The sequence below is a fragment of the Rhinolophus ferrumequinum genome, chromosome 13 (genome assembly GCF_004115265.2).
Source record: "Rhinolophus ferrumequinum isolate MPI-CBG mRhiFer1 chromosome 13, mRhiFer1_v1.p, whole genome shotgun sequence".
Lineage (NCBI taxonomy): Eukaryota > Metazoa > Chordata > Mammalia > Chiroptera > Rhinolophidae > Rhinolophus > Rhinolophus ferrumequinum.
The window spans coordinates 65,768,759-65,794,266 of NC_046296.1; the positions used below are offsets into that span (position 1 = coordinate 65,768,759).

The following is a 25,508-nucleotide window of genomic DNA, read 5'->3' on the forward strand; positions in this document are numbered from 1 at the left end:
AATGAGTAATGAATTCATAATAAAATGAATACCTGTGAATCTACTACCTGACTGAAGAACGGGAACATCGCCACAGCACTGCAGCCAGCAGCGTACTCTCCACCCCTATTCCACCCTCTACCTTCCCCTCCAGAAGTGATCAGGATTCTGCACTGTGCTCATCACAAACTCACATTTTAAACATAGTTTTATACGCACATTAATATACCTAAATAAGTATCTTTATTTTAGATTCTTTTGACCTTAAGAAAAATGGTATCATATTGTATAACTTTCTGAGTCTCACCTTTTACATGCAATAGAATGTTTCTTAGATTCATTCATGTGGCTTGTGACTGTAGCTCATTCATTTTCATAATTGTTTAATATACCATTCATTGTCTGACTAGGTCACACCTTATCCATTTTCCTGTAGACAGACATTTAGATTGTTTCTAGTTTCGTTTGCTATGTATTTACATTACCTAGCTGCCTTCTTTACCTTTTATCCCCAAACACAAAACTCCATCAATAGAGAACTAGTTAAGTAAATTGTGGCCTATCTACATTGTGTAGCTCTTAGAAAAGTAGTAAGTTAACAAGTAAATTGCAATTATATAAGAAAATATTCCTATTCTTAGAAAATAAATACAGAAATATTTAGGGGTAATGATAGAGGTAACTTACCTTCAATGATTTAGAAATAGAATTTCATAGATAGATACAGATACATGCATACATACATACATAGAGAGGATAGCACAAATGGGATGCAATGTTAACGATAATTGAATCTGGGCAAAGGTTATACAGGTGTTCTTTGTACTTTTTTGTATTTTTTGTATTTTTGCAACTTTTCTGTAACTCTAAAATTTTTCCAAAATAAAAAGTTTACTTAAAAAAATTCTCCAAGATATAAGTGAAAAAGACGAAGTATAATGGTTATTGTTACCAAAGCATAATCTAGTATTATTTTTTATACTTATACTTTGTACCAACAACTCTATAACAAACTACTCACCTATTTTACCCCTGTCTCCTTACTCAAGAGTAACTTAAAAATAGTCAGGGCAGCCTGGTGGCTCAGGCGGTTGGAGCGTGCTCCTAACACCGAGGTCGCCGGTTTGATTCCCACATGGGCCAGTGAGCTGTGCCCTCTACAGCTAAGACTGTGAACAACGGCTCTCCCTGGAGCTGGCTGCCGTGAATAGCTGAGCTCGGTGTGAGCTGCTGTGGGCTGCACTGGCAGGTAGCCAGTGTGTGGCTGACAGTGGCCGGCCGTCGGCGTGAGTGGCCGGCAGCTGACGAGAGCTGCCATGAGCTGCTGTGAGCAGCCAACCAATGACCAACGACCAGCGACCGACTGCCTCAGCCGGGGTGGGGGGCAGGGCTCATAACACCAGCATGGGCCAGGGAGCTGTGCCCTACAATTAGACTGAGAAAACAATGGCTTAAAAACTGGGGGGGTGGGGGAAAAGAAAAGTCAAAATAAATTATTACTGTGAAAAGTATTTCATGTAAGCAAAAGCTTATAACCATGATCTTCCAATAACATGGTCCAGTTGGGGAGAATTTTTAAAGCAAAGATCAGACTATTGACCATATTCATGAATAGAGATAGTAGTTTTTAAAAAAATCCAAGAACGAATGGGCAATGAGATACTTTTAGGATTTAAGAAACAGCTGTTTAAGTAAGTTACTTAAAAACATCTGAATATTGACTCTACTTCTAAATGTCTAAAAATTAGTATTTGGAATACTTCTGCTTCTGCCCATGAAGGATTAACTACTATGTGAATTGACCTCCCACTGTAAACAGAGAACTAGAAAAAATATGTATAAAATAACAGATACAGGCACTGGACAGCAGGAAGCACAGAACTATGACACTTTAGAGAAGAGAAACAAATGGCCTCAGTTTACTGCCTAGAGGCAGTTTTCAAGCTGCAGTACAGGGAGTGAGACTTGCTGAATTGAGGAGACAAATACTGGAGCTTCCGGAAGCTGAGGTGGCTATAATTTGCAGGCAGAATACCAGTGACGATAAAGCTGCAAAGAAAGAGAATTCCAGAGATCTAAAAAGGGGTCCTGTCAAGCCTTTGGCTGAGTACCAATCTGTGCATGTGTGAGAAAAAACCTGAGGGAGGGGATAAAAATCATTGGATTTTTTTCAATGACTGAAAACAATTCCCAGAGCTCAAACAGGCACCATCCGGAGTGGAGAGACTTCATAATAACAGGGGCATTGGGTAGAGTCTTCTGCAAAGACAAGTCTCAGTGGTCTAAGGGGAGGGTCTAAGGAACTAAGTTAGTGCCAGAATAAAGGCCCTGGACCAGCCATAAAATAGCTTAAAAACAAGCTTCGAAACAATCAAACTGATCTCCAAGTTATCTAATTATACACCAGAACAAAAATCCAGTATCCGACAACATAAAATTTACAATGTCTGCATACAATAAAAAATTACCAGGCATGCAAAGAAATAGGAAAATATGACACATACCTAAGAGATAAACCAATCAACACAAAGAGACTCAGAAACAACAGAGACGATGGAATTAGTAGATGAGACCCTTCAGCTGTCTACCACGTTTCCCCAAAAATAAGACCTAGCCAGACAATCAGTTCTAATGCATCTTTTGGAGCAAAAATTAATGTAAGACCTGGTCTTATGTTACTATAAGACCAGGTCTTATATAATATAATATAATATCAGACAGGGTCTTATATTAATTTTTGCTCCAAAAGACGCATTAGAGCTGATTGTCTGGCTAGGTCTTATTTTCGGGGAAAGAGGGTATTATAAGTATTGTCAATATACTCAAAGATATAAATGAAAACAAATATAATAAGGGAAATGGAAAAAACAAGACTAAAATGGAACTTCTAGAAATGAAAAATTCAAACTCTGAAATGAAAAAATACACTAGATGGGCTTAACAGCAGATTGGACACTCAAGAAGTAAACATCAGTGAATCTGAAGACACGACCATAGAAATTATCCCAAAAAACACACTGAGAAAGAAGACAAAAAGAAATAAAAGAAAAATAAAAGAACACGAGTCTTAGTGAGCTGTGGGACAATATCAAGTGGTCTAACATGTAATTGGTATCCCAGAAAAACGAAATTAAAGGACAGAAAAAAATATTTGAAAAAATAATGGATGAAAAATTTCCAAATTTGATGAAAACTATACTCCTATAGACCTAAGGTCAATGAATCCCAAGCAGAAGAAACATAAAGAAAATTATGCCAAGGCATGTCACAATCCAATTAATGAAAAACTGTGATAAAGAGAAAAATCTTTAAAAATAGCTACAGACAAAAAAGATACATTACATAGAAAACAGCAAAGATAAGATTGACAGCAGACTGATTTCTCATCAGAAATCAAGCAGGCCTATAAATGACAAGCCCACAGCTAACATCATACTCAACGGTGAAGAACTGAAAGCTTTTCCTTTAAGATTTGGCATGAGACAAGGATGCTCATTCTCACCACTTTTATTCAGCAGAGCACTGTAAGTCTTAGTGAGAACAAGTAGGCAAAAGAAAGAAAAGGCATCCAAAACAGAAAGGAAGAGAGAAAACTCTCTCTATTTGCAGATGACATAAAATTACATATATAAAACCCTAAAGACTCCACAAAAAAACTGTTACAAATAATAAATTCAGTAAAATTTCAGGATACAAAATCGATATATGAAAATCAGTTGTGTTTCTCTACACTAACACTACACTATCAGAAAGATAAATTTAAAAAAACAATACCATTTACAATTGCATCAAAAAGAATAAAATATTTAAGAATAAATTTAACCAAAGAGGTGAAAGCTCTGGACACTGAAAACTATAAGGTACTGAAGAAAGAATTTTAAAAAGACACAAATAAATAGAAAGATAGTCTGTGCTCATGGATTGGAAGAATTAATATCGTTAAAATGTCCATACTAGCCGGAGCAATCTAGATTCAATGCAATCCCTATCAAAATACCAATGATCTTTTTCACAGAAAAAAAAAAATTCTAAAATTTGTGTGGAGCCACAAAAGACCCCAAAAAGCTAAAGCAATCTTGAGAAAGAAGAACAAAGCTGGAGGCATCAAACTTCCCAATTTCAAACTATATTACAAAGCTTCAATAATCAAAACAGTATAGTATAGGCATAAAAATAGACACATCGGTCAATGGAACAGAATAGAGAGTCCAGAAATAAATGTACACATGATAGCCAATTAATTTACATCAAAGGTGCCAAGAATATACAATGGGCAAAGGACAGTCTCTTCAATAAATAGTGTTGGGAAAACTGAACAGTCGCATGCAAAGAATGAAACTGGACCATTATACTATATACAAAAATCAACTCAAAATGTATTCAAGACTTAAATTTTAAGACTTGAAACCATAAAACCCCTAGAAGAAAACACAGGAGGTAAGCTGCTTGACACTAGTCTTCACCATCATTGTTTTGTATTTGACACCAAAAGCAAAAATAAACAAATGGAATTACATCAAACTAAAAACTTCTGCACTGTAAAGGAAACCATTAACAAAATGAAAAGGCAACCTACAGAATGGGAAAAAATATTTGCAAATCCTACATCTGATAAGGGGTAATGACCAAAATATATAAAGAACTCACACACCTTAATAGCAAAAACAAACAACCTGGTTAAAAAATGGTCAGAGGAACTGAACAGACATTTTTCCAAAGAAGACATACAGATGGCCAAAAGGTACATGACAATGTACTCAACATCACTAATCATCAGGAAAACGCACATCAAAACCACAATGAGCTATCACCTCACACCTGTTAGATGGCTATTATCAAAAAGACAAGACATAGCTGTTGGTGAAGATGTGCAAAAAGGAACCCTTGTGCATTTGTGGTGGGAATGTAACTTGGTGCGGCCACTATGGAAAATGGTATGGAGGTTCTCAAAAAATTAAAAATCAAACTACCATACGATCCAGCACTCCCACTTCTGGGTATACATCCAAAGGAAACGAAAACAGGATCTCAAAGATGTATCTGCATTTCATGTTCACGGCAGCATTTTTCACAATAGCCAAAACATGGAAACAACCTAAGCATCTGTCAACAGATGAATGAATAGAAGAAGATATGAGAAGAAAGCAAATTCTGCCATTTATGATGATATGGATGGAACATGAGGGAATTATGCTAAGAGAAATAAGACTGACAGAGAAGGACAAATACTGCGTGCTATCACTTATATGTGAAATGTAAAACAAAAATGAAACTCATAGAAACAGAGAGTAGAAAAATGGTTGCCGGATGCTGGGGGCGCTGTGGGTGGGGGAAATAGGGAGATACTAGTAAAAGGGTACAAACTTTCAGCTATCAGATAAATAAGGTCTGAAGATCTAATGTAAAACATGGTGACTTTAGTTGAAGACACGGTTGTATAATTGAAATTTGCAAAGAGAGTAGAATTTAAATGTTCTAAATAAATAAATAAATATGTGAGGGGATGAAGTGTTAACTCAACGGGGGGAATCCTTTCATAATACATACATATATCAAATCAATACAACATACACTTTATATATCTCACAGTTTTGTGAAATATACCTCAATTATACCTCAACCTGAAAAAAAATAACGAAAAAAAAACAGAAAGAAATCAGCAACGACAGCTGAAGAAAATGAACGACATCTTAAGAAAGCAACGACACCTGAAGAAAACGAACATCTTAAAGTGCTGAAAGTACAAATCTAGAATTCTATATACTACTAGCGAAAATGTCTTTTCAAAAATGAAGGCAAAATAAAGACTTTTTTTAGATCAAGAAATGCCAAAAGAATTTATTGCCAGATCTGTACTATAAGAAATGTTAAAAGATGTTTTTTAGACAGGAAGAGTGCCAGAAATAGCAAATACGTGAGTAGTTTTCCTCATTTTAATTTCTTAAAAAGACAGATGACCTCTTAAAGCAAAAAGAATCCCAATGCACCGTGGGATTTATAACAAGGTAAAAGTAAAATGTTTGCTACTAAAGGCTGGGAGGAGGAAAGTGGAAGTATATTGTTGCAAGGTTCTTACACTGTACATTTACTAGTGTATTATCATTTAAGATAGGCTGTAGTAAGTTAAAGATGAATATTGTAAATTCTAGAGCAACATCTTAAAAATAGAAGTATAGGGCTGGCCCGGTGGCTCAGGTGGTTAGAGCTCCATGCTCCTAACTCCGAAGGCTGCCGGTTCGATTCCCACTTGGGTCAGTGGGCTCTCAACCACAAGGTTGCTGGTTCAACTCCTCGAGTCCCGCAAGGGATGGTCGTCTCCGCCCCCTGCAACTAAGATTGAACATGGCACCTTGAGCTGAGCTCCCAGATGGCTCAGTTGGTTGGAGAGCGTCCTCTCAACCATAAGGTTGCCGGTTCGACCCCCACAAGGGATGGTGGGTTGCGCCCCCTGCAACTAGCAATGGCAACTGGACCTGGAGCTGAGCTGCGCCCTCCACAACTAAGACTGAAAGGACAACAACTTGACTTGGAAAAAAGTCCTAGAAGTACACACTGTTCCCCAATAAAGTCTTGTTCCCCTTCCCCAATAAAAAATCTTAAGGAAAAAAAAAAAGAAGTATAATTAACAAACCAATAATGAAGATTAAATGGAATAAAAAAATCTTAATTCAAAAGAAGGCAGAAAAAGAGGAAAAGTGGAATAAAGACTAAATGGGACAGATAATAGCAAGATGGTAGATTTAAACCCAACCATATTTATGATTATATCAAATGTAAATGGTCTAAAGACTTTAATTAAAAGGCAGAGATTATCAGATTGGATTAAAATCAAGACTTATCTACAAAATGTGTATTTATCAAATACACATTTTAAACATAAAGGCACAGACAGATTAAATATAAAAGATTGGAAATAGATATACTTTGCAAACATTAATAAAAAAGAAAAGTTGGAGTAGCTACATTAATATGAGACAAGGTCGATGTCAGAACAAGAAATATTACCAATATTACAAAACTTGTCTCAAGTTGTAAAAACTTAGGAGGGGCAGAGAACAGTTTAGATTTAATGCAATACTGAGAACATAATATTTCAGGCTGAAACCCTACATCATCACTAGAAACAAATGCGACTGTAATAGTTACAGGCTCTTCTTAACCACACTGCGCAGAGGAAGGCAGTGCAAACCTGAACTAAAAGCTTACACTAGGCTTCTGGGAAATAGGAGCTGCGTTGGCTATTATAGTGACAGTCTCGATTCTGCACACAACATGTCACTGCTGCAGTTATTTAAACATCTGGCAACAACTGGATCCATTACTACTCGAAAGGATACAGAGAATATGTTTTTTAAATAATGATTTTTACAGAGTGAAACTTGAGTGTCTATGTGAGTATGCATAAAGTGAAACCAAATTCCTTAACTCAAAAGGTAGTTATACATCCCAAGCATATAAATGAACCCAGGAAAAACTATCCTCTCCAAGAAGCTGAATTTCTGATAACCAAAATTATAAAATATCATAATGAAATGCAAGAGTCATATCCGTGGACTTCCTGAAAACTACTTTGAGAAAAATAAGAAATGGGCACAATTCAAAGGTTTTTTTTTTTTTTTAACAAACTTTTAAAATGAAAACTTTATTTTCCAAAAATGACACATTTTTCTCCTCCAAGCAGCCTGATTACACTCTTAATCCCTACCTTAGATGAAAAGTTTTCCCATCCAGAACCCTGGAAGGGAGGCTATTACCATTTGAATATCTGCAATATGCCTGCATCGTGAATATATTATCTCAAATAATCCTCATTAGAACCCTAATGAAGTAGAGCTATATGTATTCCCAAATCACTTTTCTTCTTAGGCCAGTTTCCTTATTGGAAAAATAAGAAAAGTGGGCTAAGTGATGTCTAAATTCCCTCCAGCTTTAATATTCCATGATTCTATAGAAAAGATTCTGGTGTATATTCCTGAGAAGCTTACAATTTGTTAAAGACAGCTAAATAATAATTTTAGGCACCAGAAAAAAGTACAAATAGCTCAACCAAACAAAAATCAATGTAACTTGAATGGTGAATGGCTTCGAGAAATTAGGTTAAACCCCAGTCAGTTAGGATGTAAAATAAAGAATATACTCGGAATTGAGAGAAGAGGGAGAAAGGGAGAGAGAAGGAGGGGAGAAAAGAAGGAAGGGAGAGAGAGGAAACACAGAATTTTTTTTATTAACCAAGACTAAGCTGGTAACTAATGCAAAAATGATAACTCGGTTCCATTGGCCCCTCTAGGAAAACTGAACAAATATAAAAATACACACCTGGAATTATTGAACCAACCGTCTTTTCCTTTCAGCAGAATATTTAAACAAGGTTCAGATGACTAGCCATAAACAATTTTTAGCAGCTAAATTTAGAATTACTAATTAATGTATCATACGGGTTTTTAAATCATTAAAATAACAAAAACAACAACAACAGAAAATCTCCTTCTATGTGACAGTTTCAGGGTAGCATCAGCAGAGTCCAAGGAATGCCCAGGAAGTCCACACTTCCTGTCTCATTGAGCATGAGATGCCATTAAAAAAGATGAAAAACCAATCAACCTTGAGTCCAGGCTAGTTCTGAAACTAAGACCTTGTTATTCGCTTCCCAGACATGAACAGGGCTCCTAAGGTGTTAGGTGTACCTTATACGTCAGTATTTACCTCCCCGATATTATGCCAGTTCCACCACATCTCTGACAAATTAGCTGGGGTCTGGAGTGCTGGCTGGAAAAGCAAGATGTGTCCTCTGTGTGTCTAGTCCTTTAATGAAACGATCATAATTCTGCCCAAGCTGAGAAATAGGCTAAGCTGCCTTTTTATTATATGAAGGTTCACCCTTCAAGAAGGCTGCTCTAGCTAGCCAGCTGTGCCTCCTGCCAGGACACATGTACTTGCTGCCTCACTGTCACTACTGGCCTGGAACCCCCTCCAGTAGGACCCTCTATCCCATGCTTTCTGGTTCTGGTTGCCATCTCTGCCATAGGGCCATCTCTTGGTTTCCTTAACCAGTTTGGAGCCCCTTTTTTGCCTCAGTAACCTACTCCCACTTCCTGCCCTCACTGATTCCTGCCCCACTCCCCTCACCCAATCCTCACGGCGTGGTATGGTCCCTATTTTTCATCTCCTTCCAAACTAAGACTGCCTTGGCCACGCTGGACTATGTTCACAGTGAGAATATCAGGCAAATTACCTAATCTATCTGTGTCTGTTTCCTTGTCTGTAAGATGGGGTAGTAATAATACTATGTACTTCCTAGGGTTGGTATGAATAATAAATGAGCTTCTAAAGTATTTAAAACAGGGCCTGGTACGTAATAAGCACTACCACTACTATTATTTCGTTTTTGTTTTTTCCAGATCAGTGGTAGCTGCAGCTCTACACTCCTTCCTTGTGCTTCCTTGTCCAAAACGCATTTGGAACTCACCTGATCTCTCCTGGGTGTGAACTAAATGGTGATTATGAGGAAGCAGCCCTGGGAACCCACATCCAAGCTTGCTTTCTGTTCTCTAAATCTAGAGGAACTACTCTGACACAAGTTGTTCTGAATGTGGAGCCATTTCCGGTTTAAACATCGAATGTTCTCTACAAATCATTCATAGTGACCAACATTCTAATTCAATAAAGTGCTGCCAATATTTACAACCTCAGATGTAAAATGTTACGATATGTTACAAGCTTATTTATCTGCATTTCCAACCATTCATTTCCTTCTGGCTCAATGCTTCAAAATTAGCACACTATATTGTTGTATTTCCATAGCACCTATTTAAATGTTCTGAAGAACTAGAGTGAAGAGGAGGGCAGAGTAGCAGGCAAACAGAGCAAAGGTGATACAATGTGCCAAAGGCCTAAAGCATGGTAGTGCCAAGTCTAAGATTACCAACTGCATCACCTTGGCAAATCGCCCTACCTTTCTGAGGGGTCTGCTCACTGTAAAATTGGGATAAAGTGAACCATACTTATGCAGGGGTTTAGTAAGGATCACAAGTGTCTCTCCACTTAAACTGCAAACAATGTGAAGGTCGTGAAGATTAGGAAGGCCTATGAAAATCACTCCTCAAGTGGGCAAATGGTGGATAAACTTTAATATTAACATTTAGTATACTGACAACCTTCTGATGACAAAGGGCAGTCAACATTTGAGTACTATAAATAGTGATAAAGACTCATAATTAAAGGACAGAAGCCCGTCCACTGGAGACATCTGAAAGACTAACAAAAGCAATGGACTTAAAATAGTGTCTCTTGAAACAAGGTAATAACTTTATTTTCTCCAAAGCAACATAGTGTACAAATAACAACAAAAAACATTTTTTAGAAAATTTGAAATTATTTAAAGGTCCTTATATAAAGCTTTTAAAGTTTAGTCTCAACAATATACCTATTTGTACTGTAAGGTGTGTACTTCACACTGTAGCTATATTTTGAGGATAACCTAAAGGATTACAAGAAGCCACACAAGGAAAATAAAAAATAGTAACTCTACTCTTCATTAAGTTATGACTAATGGTCCATATTTGGATAGAACAAAAACTAGATGACATTTAAAAAAAACTCCAACATTAAATTAAGAAGTCAGGCAAGGAATATAAATCACTACAGTACTCTTGTATCTTATGAGTGACTGCAAAGTAAAAAAGAAATAACTTACCTCTATAGCAAAGATTCCTTTGTCACGTCCATATAATTTCATCTCTTCTGGAAAATGTTGAAAAGCATTTATGTACGGAATATGGTCCTCTTCAACAAATCTGTATTTTTAGAAAGAAAGAATTTCAGTAAGAGATAAGTACTGATTTACAAAGTAAATGAAAGAGTTAAAAAGTTATTTCAAAGACAAAGTAAGAATCAGCATGTTGCTATATTTTTAAGGATGACAAATCTAAAATCATCTATTATTCTCTGTACCCATGTGTGGAGAAATTATCATTAGTCAATTATCTAATGATCTCTTCAGTTTCTGGCTCCATAGACGAACTGCTTCTAAGACGTGTGTATCTTCTTAGTCAACCCTCCACCAGCCTTGCCGATGCGGCATTCCTTCTCTCCCTAGCTCCCATTCCATGATTATCTCCTACTCAGCTTTTGAATCACTTCTTTAATTCCCTTGACCCCTGTGTTGTTAGGACACCTCCCCTGTCTACCCTTTTGTCCCCAGTACCTATGACAGTGCATGGTACATGCTTGTCGCCGGAAGAACATTTAAGGGAAGGGACCTTGCCCATTTGCTTACCACTCCATCCCAATGTCTGGTACATAGTAGGTGATCAAATTTTTTTGAGTAAATCATTGAGTTTGAAGAAAATAGCACACGTGCATAAATAAATACACATACATATTTATTTACAATTACTTCAACAGAAATTTATTGAGTACTATACACCAGCATTATTCTAGGCTGTGGGGATACAGCAGTGAACAAAACAGGAAAATATTCGTGTTCCTAAGGAGTTTACATTCTAGTGAAAAGAGAAAGATGGCAAACAAAACCAATACATGAAATCCATAGTATGTTAGGTAAAAAAAAAAAAAAATAGTAAGGAGAAAAATAAAGTAGGGAAGAAGAGAATGAGGACTGGGGGGTATCGCAACCTGTACCATTTATATATACATGTCTGTATGTTAGATTTTGTAAATAAGAAAATTGTTAAGGAAAATAAGATCAAGACAGGAATAAGTTAGTGTACAAAACAGTTTGCATCGGTCATCGTTGTTGGTAGAGCTAGCAGTTAAAGAACAATATTCAAATTAAATTAAACTTCAAATGAAAAATGTGACTTCTTTAACCTTTAGTCTACTGAAAGTTGAGAATTAAAGTAAATATTTTATGTAAAAATGGTGTCTGATGAAGCTGATGATGAAATAGGGTTCATTAGGACAGTCCTACAGGGAAAACCACCTCACTTAGGTTTTCATTATTTTAATTTATATAAAAGTATCTATACATAAGAATCAGTATTCACATCATTTCAGAACTACTTTTTTGGTTCAATATTATTTTGTATATAGGATGCAGCACATGCTTATCCCTTTTACCACTCTCTAGTAGTCCATATTAATACGACTCACAATCTATCCAGTCACTGCCCCCATGTGATAATGTATGTATGCCAGCACCGTATGAGGTGTCAGGTGTTCCGCGATGAGTAAGACATGAAGAGCTCCCACCATGACCCGAGCAGGTCAGACGACTGCCTGGAGATGTGTCAGCACAGACGGTGCCACAGTGTCCCCACAGAGGCACACACAGTGCTGCAGGAGCAGAGGAAGGAACCGGAATTCTGCCCGGGGGAGGCAGAGATGTCTGCACAGAGGTCTTGGGCATCTAGGGTTTTAACAATTTTCACCATTTATACGTAATGCTGCTCTTAACTTCTTTCCAAATTATTGTTTTCTTTTTGAATTTTCTTTTAGAAAAATATATACTTTTCCAAAAGCTAGCTACTGAGTCAAAGTTCTGAATGATCTATTTCCCTTGTTAAGTATTACGGCTGGGTCTTTGGAAGCTGACAGAGGGATGCCACAGACCAAAAGTTCCTCCTGACCAACAGACCGCTACTCTAGCCACGTCCCCCGGAAAGTCTCTATTTATAATTTTATTGTGTTTTTTACAAGTTTTAATCTGTGACAGATTGGAAATTTAACAAATTGTTTCTTCATTGCAGATAATAAAAGAAGTGCTGCATTAGAGAGAAGTCATGTCGACCTGCAACACATATCCTGAAGCCATTCACCTCTTTTCATTTCATCACCACCACCCTAACCTGAGCCACCATCTCCCAGCAAAAGCCCACTTGGTCTGTCTGCTCCCACCTTGCCTTCCTGGAATCCACTTTCCCACAGCTGCCGGAATGATCAGATCACGTCTCTCCTGCTAAATCTCCCAGGGGCTTACCGTCACACTCCTGATGAGTATGGGGTGTCCTTCTGGAGGATGGATATGTCGAGGAAACAGACACAGAAAATGGTTGCACCACCTTGTGAATATACTGCAAACCACTGAATTGTATTTTAAAAGGGTAAATTTCATTGTATATGAATTATACCTCCATTAAAAAAAATCCAAACTCCTAACCTGGCTTACAAAGACCTGCATCTGGCCCGTTTTTTATCTCCCTGCCCTCATCCTCCTCCTCTTTCAAATAAGCTTCGTCTGTCGCACTGGTCTCCTGCCCCTTGATCATACAGTGCTTGCTCTTGCTTTAGGGCCTGGCACGAGCCACCTCCCTCTGCCCGGAATGCTAGTACTTCTGATATTCACCGGCGAGCTCTATTTTCATTCCAAGCACAGCCTCAACTCCACCACAGTGAGGCTTCCCTAATAACCCATCTAAAGTAGCCATCTATCATTCTCAGTCACATCATTCGATTTCAGTCTTCTGCGCAGCACTTCACTGTTTCATATTTATTTATGTATTGCTCATCTGTTTCCTACTCTAGTCTTGAACTTCATGAGAGCAGGGACTTGCTCTATATGGTTCACAGCTGTATCTAAATGGTCCAAACTAACATAACACCTGCATACAGTCAATATTCAATAAACATTTGTGAAATGAATATATGTTGGCTATCTTTATTTATTATTGTTATTGCTAGGTTGGCAGGGTCCTTCAAAGGCTATTTTAAGGTTTATCGATTTATCCTAAGGACTATGAATGCTGCTAAAGGATTGAAACAGGGGAGTGACATGCAGGATCAGTATAACACATATGGATACTGTGGCCAGGCTAATCCTGGATTCTCTTCAAATCAATGTTCTTTAACTATTCTTTCAAAGTTTGGTAGTAGTTTTAAACTTTAGCATCCAGAGGAATCTCCTGGAGAGAGGGCTTATTAAAACAGAGATTACCAGGCATTATTGGTTTGTGATTCGGAATGTTAGAATAGGTCCAAAGGTTAGCATTTCTAACAAGTTCCCAGGTGATACTGCTGATCAGGGGACCACACTTTGAGAACCTGTGACTTAGAGCTTTTTCTCCCAGAAAAGCAAAGAGGATCAGTGGTGAAAGTTTCTTCTCCTATTACTCCAAGCAATAAAGCTCAGTTCCCAAACTTGTATGTGCGTAGAGCAAAATAAAAGCCCTCCAGGTAACTAGATGCAGTCTCCTTGAAGGCACTGTAGAATTCCCCTCAGAGGGAGCAAAGAGGGAGGAGGGGAAGGTGGGCAAAGGAAGGGAGAGGGAGGAGAATGGGGGAGGAAGAGAGGAGGAGAGGGGGAAAGGGGCAGAGAGGGAGAGAGAGTGAGAGAGAGAGAGGAAGAGAGAGAGAGACAAAGGCGTAGGATCTTACCCTCATCCTTCCAATCATATAATATTCTCCTTGTGAAGAATTTCAGGTAAATATTGTTTTCTCCATCTTGCTAGATTTCTAGGAGAGTTCTGTTATCCCCTTCTAGATTTCCCTGGGTAGGATGGCTAGCCCTTTATCGAGCATGAATGACATGATTAAATTGCTGTTTCTGTACAATCCCTCTGGTTATGGAGGAAAATAGATAGGAATGGCACAGAACTATAGGCACAGAGCTCACCTGGGAGGTGGCTAAGATATCCAGGTGATGATAGAGACAGAGGGAATGCAGAGAAAATGGTTTCATGAGTTATTCTGGAAGTATAACTGAACATGCAAAGAGGGGAAAGCGTCAAGGACGATGCTTAGGTTTCCGGATTGGATGCAACAGGGTGCATGGTATTGATGAAGAAACAAAACACTGGAGAAGGAGCTAGACTGAGGAGAAAGGTGATGAACCTCTTTCAGTCATGCTGATTTTGAGATACCATAAAGACACCCAAGGAGTGTCCAGCATGCAGCTGTATATACGAATACGTGGGTCTGGCCCTCACCAGACAAGTCTGGGCTGGAGGTGGAAATTTGGGAGTCATCATCATAGAGAGAGTAATTAAAGCCTTGGAAGAAGATGAGATCATCCACTGAGGGCATACAGAGCAAGATGAGGTTTTTAACTCAACAGTAAAATTCACTGAATCATGGACTATCTGCATGCAGAGTTCATCGCACCTGAGAAAGCCTTGTTATTGGGTTGATGTGGCCAAATTCAAAGCCACTATCATCATTTACTGGAGGCATTTTATTTAATCAAAGGGCCTAGTGCCAATAATGATGATGATGGAGGACGAGGAGGAGACAGAAGACGACTACGGCAAAAACGATAGATAGCACTGCGCTCTTACTATGGCAGGTACTGTTCTAAGTGCTTTTCATGTAGTACTAACTATCGCGAGTCTTTATAACCCAGTGAGGTAGATATTATTATTAGAGCCACTTTACCAATGAGGAAACAGAGGCAGAGAGAAATTAAATAACTTACTCAAGGTCACATAACATGTAAGTGGCAGAGCCAGGATTCAAACCCAGAAGTCTGGTTCTAAATCTGTGCTCTTAAAACCACTCTACAACTGGTTAAACCCAGATGTTATTAATTAGAACACAAATCGAGGGAAAAAACACATTAATGATTTTGGCACATCTTCTATTTAATAAGAAATTCACACAATGCCATAATTTACTAATGACTGTAAAACCCTACTGTAGACTATCTTGAAAAAGGTAAATGCTATCTACATAACAGGTTCTTCCAATAGTTCTGTTTTCAATTTTACCTTATAAACATAGACAACCTATATTTTAGTTCTTAACAACACCAATGTATGCTTTTGTGTAACTACTTAATAACCATTTGCCAATGGGAAGGTCATCTGTTCATCTTCTCCCTCAGAAATGAAAAATACTTAATAACACTACTCAGGTATTTAAATGTCACTTTTCATCTTCAAAGCGTTTTACTCACAGTAGATAATTAATTTTCCAACACCCCATGTAAGGTAAATACTATTATTTCCACTATTTAAATAAGGAAACCAGGAGATGAATTACTAGCCCAGGAAGGATTAAATGTCAGAATTAGAACTCAGACTACCCAATCTTTTCAGTCCCTTCCTCAGCTTACGTCTCCTTATAAAATTCAAAATATCCACAGGTTGTCCCCTAGTTCACACAGATAATCAGCAAACATCACGAGTGGCCCCGCTCACCTCAGAAGATCGGAAAGAGTCATTGTCTCTCTTTGCCAAAGCAATGCCAGGTAGCAGAAAGCAAGTGTGCCTGGCACAGTCATCTTCACAACCCCCTTCTCCTTCCGTAGCGAGTATTCAACTCCATCAAGAGATCCGGAACAGACAGACGCTGTTTCTGAGGGGAGAAGAGGACACGTGCAATTATAGCCCACAGCCCGAGGTGTGGAAAGCCTCCCCGCCAGGCCTCATCCTGCACGCCCCCTTCTCTCAGAGGCTCCCCAGACACTAGCGAGGGCAGCACCTCCTCTCGCTCCCATCCTCCAGGCATCCTCTGCACAGGACATTATTTCATCCTCACTCGCTCATTCCACACTTATTTATTTACTTCTTTGTGCCACTGGTCTAGGTCTGGGGAGATGACAGTGAACAGCACCTCATCTCTCTTGGAACCTACATCCTCGTAATGGGAGGCAGTCAATAAACAAAACAATTACCTTGACAGATGGTGGTAACTGTTACATGGCAAATAGCAACGCAGGGGCATGCAAAGAAAGAGAAGGGAAGGGGACCGACGTGCTATTTTATCTGAGTGGTCAGAGAAGCCTCCTGGGGAAGGTGACATCTGAGCAGACCTGAATGAATTCAGAGAAGTCTTGAGGATCTCAGGAAGAACACCAAGTGTATCAGCAGGAGTGAACTTGAAGGAACAACAAGGAAGCTGGTGGGGCGAGAGCATCATGGGTGAAGAGACAGTGGTAGGAGATGATACAGGACAGAGTAAGAAAGCATATTATGTAAGGCTGTGTAGGTCATGACTTGTACTTTGGATTTTATTCTAAATATAAGAAGTTTCTGGAGAGTTTTAAACAGAGGAGAATCTGATCTCATTTATGTTTTAAAAAGGTCACTTTGGCTGCTAGATGAAGAATGGAGCTCTAGGAGGGTGAGTGGACACAGGACAGCAGCACTCCGGGACAGCAATGAGCGGCTCCTGGACCAGGGACACACTGCAGGGGAGAGATGGCTGGATGCTGAACATACTCTGAAGGCAGAGTCAAAAGGATTTACTAAAGGACAGAAAAAGTGAAGACAAGTGTGATCCGAAGGTTTCTGGTCTGAGCAACGAGAAGGATGGAGACGCCACTTCCTGAGACAAGGAAGATGGCAAAAGAGGTTTGATGAGAGAAATCAAAATATCACAATTGTACACGGTGAGTGTAAGATCTTATTAAATGTACAAATGGAAATGTTGAGGAGGCAACTGAATATAAAAACTCTGTATTTCAGAGGAGAGGCGGGGCTAGAGAAAGGAATTTTAGAATCCGGGATTCTAAAGCCAAAAGTGAGGGTAGATAGAAAGCAGGAGTGGGAATGACCTTGAGAGACTCCGACCTTTCTTGGACAAAAACTCTCCAAATTATTCCTGAAAATACCTTTTTCCAAATCCTGTAAATGCTTTCTTTGGGCATTTATCAGTACCTGACCTTTTCTTATGTGCATTTATTGCCCAGCTCCGCCCACTACAATCTGAGCACCTTGGAGTGTCCCAGCGCCCGGAACGGCCCCGGCATGAAGCAGGAATCCAATAAGTATTTGGTAGCAAACAGGTCCATCTAAGATTTTCATACCAGTGAAATGACTTTTAAAACATGCAAAGATTCAGAGTCAACAAGGCATGTTGTGGCAGCACTGTTTATGATGTGGGAAAAAAAAATTTACAACAACCTAAGTGACAAGAATAGAAATTTTAATAAATAACGCCATACAATGGTAGACTACATAGCAATTTACACAATGTTTTAACTCAGTGGTTCTCAAGTGTCATTCCTGGGCCAGCTGTATTAGCATCACCTGAGAACCCATGAGCTGTACTAGTCTGTGTTCTAGCAAGCCCTGCAGGGGTCCTGATGGATGCTAAAGTTTGAGGATGATTGTTTTAAAAGAATACCGATTCTATAAAAAAAATAGAGATAGGAAACATGTAGCTACTTCCAGTTAAGATGGCAAATTGGAAACACACGTTAGCCTCTGCTCTGTCTCACTACAACAATTATATAGACTTTTTAAAATATATAAACCCAAGAACAAATAACATGGAAAAGGAGACAACAGCAATAAAATTTTAAAAGCTGGAAAGTACATGGACAGGTGATTACTGCCTTAGCAGTACTGAGAAAGATGGATTCAAAGCCAGCAGTAGGGAAAGCCAAAAACCAATCTATTTTTCCCCTGGGGGTCTCTAAAGAGGGCTCAGGAGCTGGTTGAAGCAGGTTCCCCTGGGAATTGGGTGAAAGTAGGGCTAACGCCAGGCGTCTGCTTGAAAGTCTGATTAAGAAGCAGTTACTCAGATTCCTGCCCCAACTCCATGTAGCCAAATGACTGCTCCTCCCCAAACTTGGCAGAAAATCAGAAGTTTCTCCTCTAGAGAGAGTAAAAAATGGGTCTCTGGAATAAGGCACATCAGTTAAATGTACGAGTATCTCACTGAAAATAGCAAGATTAAGTGAAAGTTTACATGTTGAGTCTTGAAACAACCCCCACTCCCCTCAGGCCCTCTCTTCCGGCCCACTTCCCAGAACAGCCAGGATTACACCCTCCAACCAAAAGACTCCACGAGATTTCTCTGGGAAATCTGATCAGCTCTGGGGGAAAAGATTGCTGGATGATCACTAAGAAAACAACCCAGCTAGATCACCCTCTCACGCAGAGCAGAGCTGACAAGACTCACCATGGTACAACGCTTTAAATCAACCCTTTAGTCTCCATTCTATAACAGGAGTAGCCGTCTTAGGCTCACTAAACATTTGAAGAAAGCAAATACAGTCATAACGAGGATACGTTCTGAGAAATTCATTATCATGGGAACATCACACAGTGTACTTACACCAATCTAGACAGTATAGCCTACTACATACCTAGGTGCTCTGGGGGTGGACGGCTGGGAGGGAGGAGCCCATCAGAGGGAAACATGGGGGGGGGAGGAAGAAGGCACAGAGGGAAGAGAAGAGGAGAGAAAGGGAGAGCAGAGATCAAAAGAGATCCGGAGAGATTAAAGCTTGAGACAACAAATAATAAAAGAGAATGGGAGGAGAGAGAGAGACTCAGAGACTGAGAATGAGAGAGAGAGGAATGGGGCTGGTAAGAAAGAGAAACAGAGACAAATGGAGAAAAGGGAAGTGAGTTTGTGCGCACGGCGTGTGCATGCAGGAGGCAGGAGTAGGGTGGCTTCCCTTCCTCTCCAGCATGGTCACTCCCTCCCCAACTCTGGGTCCCAGCCTTGGGGGCAGGTAAACACCACATGAAGCCTCCTCCTCTATGTAAAGCACCCAGAGCCAGCCGTAAATTCATCATCAGAGTTGGGTCCAATCTTTCAACATCTCAAACTTTTTGCTTATAATCCATTATACTCTTATGGGACCACTGCGTACACACAGTCCCTCGTTCACCAAAATGTCGTTATATGGTGTATAACTGTATAAAAAGCAGAGGCGAAAAGTCAAATTGGGTGGGGGAAATATCATTAATATCCTCAGCAAAATAAGAAAAGATGCTCCACAAAAATGAGGTGGTAAACCAGCAAAGAAGATGAAACGGGATCAAGAAAAAAGGAATTTAACGAAAGACAAGTGACAGAAACCTCAGGGTGGTGGTAAAGAGATCCCAAAGACAGGCGGGTCACAGATCTAGAGACTTATTCTAGATCAGAGAAGGTCAGGTGCTCCAGAAAGCCTTCTTCTAGAAGATGAAACTGACAGAACATCCAAGTAGTTGAGAGATTTACTTCAGAACTGGGAAGAAGTATGGCGATACATTATTAATAAATAATACATTAGTAATAAATAGAAAATGAAACAAATGAGACAATTACCAGTACTAGAAAAACCCAGGATATGCAAAAAGTGTAATCACGGTGAGTTATGTGGCTCAGTTCTGAGTAGCATTTATACATTTATAATAATCAAAGCACTAAATATTGATCTAGCAAAAAATTATAATTATGTAATTATAATTTCAGATAAAGAGTAAAAAATGCAGAATTGTTACTAATGACTATGTGGGAGGAGGGGCAGTGAGGAATGTGTGAAAGAGCTAAGACTTCATCTTCCGTGGAGAGAATTTAACAGCTAATATCCCAACCCAGCAATCAGGACGTAGTATGAGACCCTGCGATAACAGAGATAGATGTAAAGGCTGCAGAAAAGTTGAAAATGAAGGCCTCTTAGGAGCAGGCCATTTAGCGGAAACAGTGGACTAAAATTTTTATATTTCTTATTTAAAAAAACTTTTATAACAAGCCTTATAAATATATTTTAATTACATGCATATAGAATTTTGAGTAAAAAGGTAAAGAATGAAGAAATAGTTCACATTTTTACAAAAACAAAACTCCTTTCTACTTTATACATACACACACACACACACACACACACACACACACACGATGAACTTTCTGGAATGATCTACTACAGCAATAGTGGCTATTTCTGGGTGGTATGATAACTGGTGATTTTATTTTCTTTGGAACTATCATGTATTTTGTAGCTTTGTAATAAGAGTTGTATTAATAGGTACGTTTAATGTCAATACTAAAATAAAGCCCTAAGGATCATCACTTACTAAAAACCAAACACACAAAAACCCTACACATACGGAAACAATTATGATGCTTTACAAGGCTTGGATGGTTTTAGTCACAGTCCTCTAGGACTTCAGGCTCCTGAAAGCACGAAGGAAACTCCAGAGGTTCACAGCTGCCCAATTATTCTAGGAATCTAACTTCTTTACTTCTTTGGACAGAAAAGTAACTTAGCTGATATCTGTGTCACCGTGCAGTCTAGCAAGAAATGCAGATATGCTGATAAGAGAAGTTTTTAACCTTTGGAGGGCAAGGGGCTTGCAAAGAAGCAGCCCATACAAGAAATGTTTCGTTGAAAATTTTATATAACAACACTTAACCCAGATTCCAACAATATCTAACACCTGAGGGTTTGGAAGCTACTATGTGTCTCCCAAAGACCTCTATCAGCACACATCCAGACTCGAGTAATATACAATAAGGCCTGGTCTGTTTCTGAGGTCTGTTTTCCACCGTGTTTTTGTTTTCTTTTTAATGTAGTATAAAAACACTAAAATCACGAATGCTTTGAGGAGAAGGTATCTGTAACCTTATATGTACTTTTTAGCTATTTTAAATTACGGAATTAAATCAGAAAATAGATACACATATACACATGTAATGTGGAAGCTTTATTCAGCTTGCTTTGGTCTAGGCTTAGAAATTGGGTATATCATCTTTGACTTCTGTCTATCTTACCATATGGCTAAGTTCTACCATTTCTCCGCTGCAAATTTTCTTAGAAAATTCTGAGCCCCCACATATACATGACCTTTACTGAATTAGCCTCCTTCTTTCTGGATCTACTTACTGTTTAGCTCCCTTTCAACATCACACAAAAATACTAATGTGGAGACAATGTACCTTTTTAAAAATTACATTAAGATTTCACTTAATTTACCTTTCTCCTATTCGTATGATTTTGCTAGGCCAAGTTCCTTTCCTTGGAATATGCAGAGATTGGACTACATGATTTTTAAGATGCAGCACCGGCTTTAAAACTCTGGGTAATCTGATGTTCATTTTTACCTGATTGTGATGCTCTGCTGATGGGGAAAGGCTTTTGAATGTGGTCATCAGGCTGAGACTCGGCTTCACTTTCAACAAAAGTAGGGCAGCTAAAGTCACTTAGCAGTTCAGGTGCACTATCCCAGTCTGAATGACTTGCATTTTCTTCCAATACCTATTTGCAAAATAATATAAATAAAATTATTGTGTAGGAATTTTAAAATGCAGTTAATTTCCATGAACTTAAAGAATTCCTGACCATCACAAGCACCATAAGAGAAACCACTCTAGAGAATCGCAATTGTCTGCTGAGCCCCTAAGACCGAAAGACCTTCACTCCCACCCGGGCTCCCAGGCGGCTCCCGGCAGCGCTTCCCAGAGAGGGGCTACAGGCAAGGGTGAGCAGGAAACGGGCTGCCAGCTTCCTTCTCCCTGGGACGACATCGAGAATGACTCATGCACGCCGCGGGCCTCTCCTTACCGAGCCCACCTGGGGAACTTTTGCTTGGTACTTTTGCTAATTCCATCTCTCCTGCCTGGACTATCTTTTCTCCCTCTCTCCAACTCATTACTTACTCTATCACACCATCTTTCCAACCGACTCTTCTTCAGTCATTTCTTATTTCCTTCAACTCCTGTGGCACTTACTATTTACAACACTTAATTGACAAGCACATACTATCTCACAGCACTGTTTAATTGTTCACGCATTTCTGGTTGGAATGGTGGCTAACGTGTTCCTGAGAAAGGTCCGCTGGCTGACACTAACTTCTCAGGGGGAAATGATCACAGTGAAAAAGCCACACTCTCAGCCATGCAGGCCAAGAGTCTCAACTTTATTAAGAGGAAATAAGACTGATGTTAAGGAAACTCACAGGAGAATAAAGCAAAACAACAATCGGATAAGATGCGTGTGTCCTCTGTGAAGTACATCCCTCTCTACAGGCAAGCACATGAGATGCTGGATACACTATAAAGTGGCAGATGGGCACAGGCTCCCTGAGAAAACTGAAGCAATCAGAGGAAAACTTCCACAGGTTCATGCAGGCAGCCATCTGCCGACCATCTGTCTGATTCTTCTGGCGGACTCACAGCTCCCATCTAAAGCCTGTTTCTGTTTCTTCCTTTGTGCACTTAAGCCCACCTCTTTTTCCTCCAAGATTATCATTCATTTTTCTCTCTCGTCCTCCCCTGAACATTTCTTCTCTGTTCTGTATCATTCCTCTCAGTACATAAATATGTTCTCATTTAGCCCACTTGAAAAAAAAACTTTCCTTGACTCCGGCGACGATCCAATTTCTTTGTATAGGCGTACTTTGTCTTACTGTGCTTCACTTTATTGCACTTCACAGATGTTGCATTTTTTACAAATTGAAGGCAAGACCCTCCACCAGCCAAACAATGACGACTCGCTTTATTGAGATACTCGCTAATTTCGGTGATTTGGCTCTCAACTTGCAATATTTGAGGTCTGCCTGTACTTCCGTGCAGCAAAAATGCTTTGAAAGAGTTGGAGTTGTCCAGACTTGATGTCTCCAATTACCCTCCTGCCGGTCTACATTCTACCCCCATTCCCATAAATCTTTGATCCTACTGCTCCACTCATCAATTTTGAGCTCCCTGCCCTCCTGACCAGGCAGGCATTTCCCTCTTCTTGCAACACTTTGTTCCTTAGTTTCCAGAATGAGCCCCTCACTCTCTTGGCTTCACCAGCTGCTCCTCAGACTTCTTCGCTGGTTCCTCTTCTACCCCAGACATCTTCGTCCTAGAATGGCCCAGAGCTCAATTCTTTGTCCTCGTCTCTGTCTTCACTCCTTGGTGATGTCATCTCATCCCATGGTTTTCCACTTACTATGCTGTTTTCAATTCTAAAATCATGGCACATCTTACAAATGGCATTTTAGATTTGATGATTATAGTGTAAATTGACAGCTTCCAAATTTGTACCTCCAGCCCAGACCCCTCTCCTAAACTGAAGAATTGTACTTGACAGCTCCTCTTGGATGTCTAATAGCTGTCTCCAACTTAACATGCCCAAACTGAATCATTCATCTTCCTGTTCCACCTGTTACTTCAGTTGATGGCAACTCCTTCCTTCCAGCTGCTCAGGTCAAAATCCTCAAGAGTCATCCTTGATGACTTCTCTCTTTCTCTCACACCCCACATGCAATCCATCAGGAAATTCTGTTGGTTCTACCCAAAGTTTATCTAGAATCCTATCACTTATCATTGCCATTGCTAGCAGCTGGTGCCAGACGTCATCGATTCTCATCTAGAGCAGTGCTTCTGAAACTTCAGTACAGACAGGAGGCACTCAGGAGCTGGGCTGAAATGAAGACTGATTCAGTAGCTGTGGGTGAGGCCCGCAGTTCTTTCCCTAGCTGTCTTCAGGGCTTCCTCTCTCACTTCCCTTTGATCCCTCATCAGGGAAGCCTTCCCTGACCACTCCAGACCAAATAGCACCCTTCGTCTATTCCCCTGACCCTGATTTATATACTTGCTTGTTGTCTTGCTTTTTCTGTAAGTTTTCAGTAATTTATTTCACCCAACATCACACAAGTCAAAAGCAGTGGAGCCAGGATTCACATGCAGACCTCCTATTCTTGGAGTATCTACATCCAAAGCACCAAGATGAGGTTACTGAGTAATTGAGAAGACTTAGCTTTTCATTTAAAAGCACTTGTTTAAAAGCACTTTTTCTTTTTAAATGAGAGTGTAGCTGTACTCTTTTGATAAAAATCATATATAACTGATACACCAATTATATATCAGTTTAAAATTTTGCTTATTGCTTATTTATTCACTAAGGAAGATTTTAGTGTGATGCTAATAGTACTTTAGATGTGTGCTTACTCAAGTTAACAAAACCTCTTTAAATATCTTACGTTAACCTAAAAATATTAAAGTGTCAGAGAAAATCCCAGGTTCTGATTCAAATTTTCTATGTGCTAGGCAAAGCTTCAGTGCATACATGTAACCAACAAATACCTTAGCTATTTAATTTTAAATATGAGGTTCTTAATAGTTTGAATGATTCTGTGTTTTTTTCTCTTTCAAAGGTCACCTTAGGATCACATAGCATCTTTTGCTTTTCTTGAGAAGTACCTGCCTCCTGAATAAAGATAGGCTAATGTTTCATAATTCTATGATTATAACATGTTGCTTTTCCCAGTAATTTACTTGAGTAAATTTCTCAAGTAAATTTCTCTTGAGTTTATTTACATTCATTGTCTCATGTTTAGAATGGGTATTTCCTAAACTATTTCCTTAGGTTATTCCCACTTTTATCATTGTGTCTTGTATGGCTTGACTCCTCTAAACTTCTCCGTCTTAGACCTATTCGACCTATTACTTTCACCAGACCTGGGTTTCTCAGTCCTGGGCCGATAAACTCTGCATATGGGACCCATGAGACCCCAACCAGACAAGGAAACACACTGGGCCGAGTTTGCAAGCTCTCAACAAATACGTGTAAATTAGATTCAGAATCTCTTTTCAGCCCTGGAGAATAAGAACCACAAATAAACACATCGAAGTTTACCAAACCTGCCTTTCTCAGCAGTAGAAGCCTCCCTTACCCCAAATAAAATGTACCATGGCACATTTAAAAGAAAACTGCTGAAAATATAGCTACTCTGGGGAATGGGGAGAGGAAGCTTGTAAGACACCCAAACTTATTTTTCTTCACATAAAAGCTCCTGAGAAAAGACAATAACTGAACTAAATCTTGAAATGTCAGGTAAAGTAAGTAGGTATTCCAAGCAAAAGGAATAACATATGCAAAAATTTTTTTAATGGTACAATTACAGAAATTTCTTAAGTTTCTACTTAGA

At 39.3% G+C, this 25,508-nt stretch overlaps 1 protein-coding gene across 3 annotated transcripts in view; it reads right to left on the reverse strand.

Annotated features, from left to right (window-relative positions):
- The window catches only part of TAF1B (TATA-box binding protein associated factor, RNA polymerase I subunit B), a 66,453-nt gene that overhangs the window by 31,939 nt on the left and 9,006 nt on the right, over nt 1-25,508 (reverse strand). For all 3 annotated transcript variants that reach the window (XM_033125394.1, XM_033125395.1, XM_033125393.1), the window contains exons 6-8: nt 21,697-21,850; nt 16,071-16,227; nt 10,673-10,772 (exon numbers count right to left, since the gene is read on the reverse strand). In XM_033125394.1, coding sequence (XP_032981285.1) covers nt 10,673-10,772; nt 16,071-16,227; nt 21,697-21,850 — 411 coding nt within the window. The remainder of the gene's footprint in view (nt 1-10,672; nt 10,773-16,070; nt 16,228-21,696; nt 21,851-25,508) is intronic.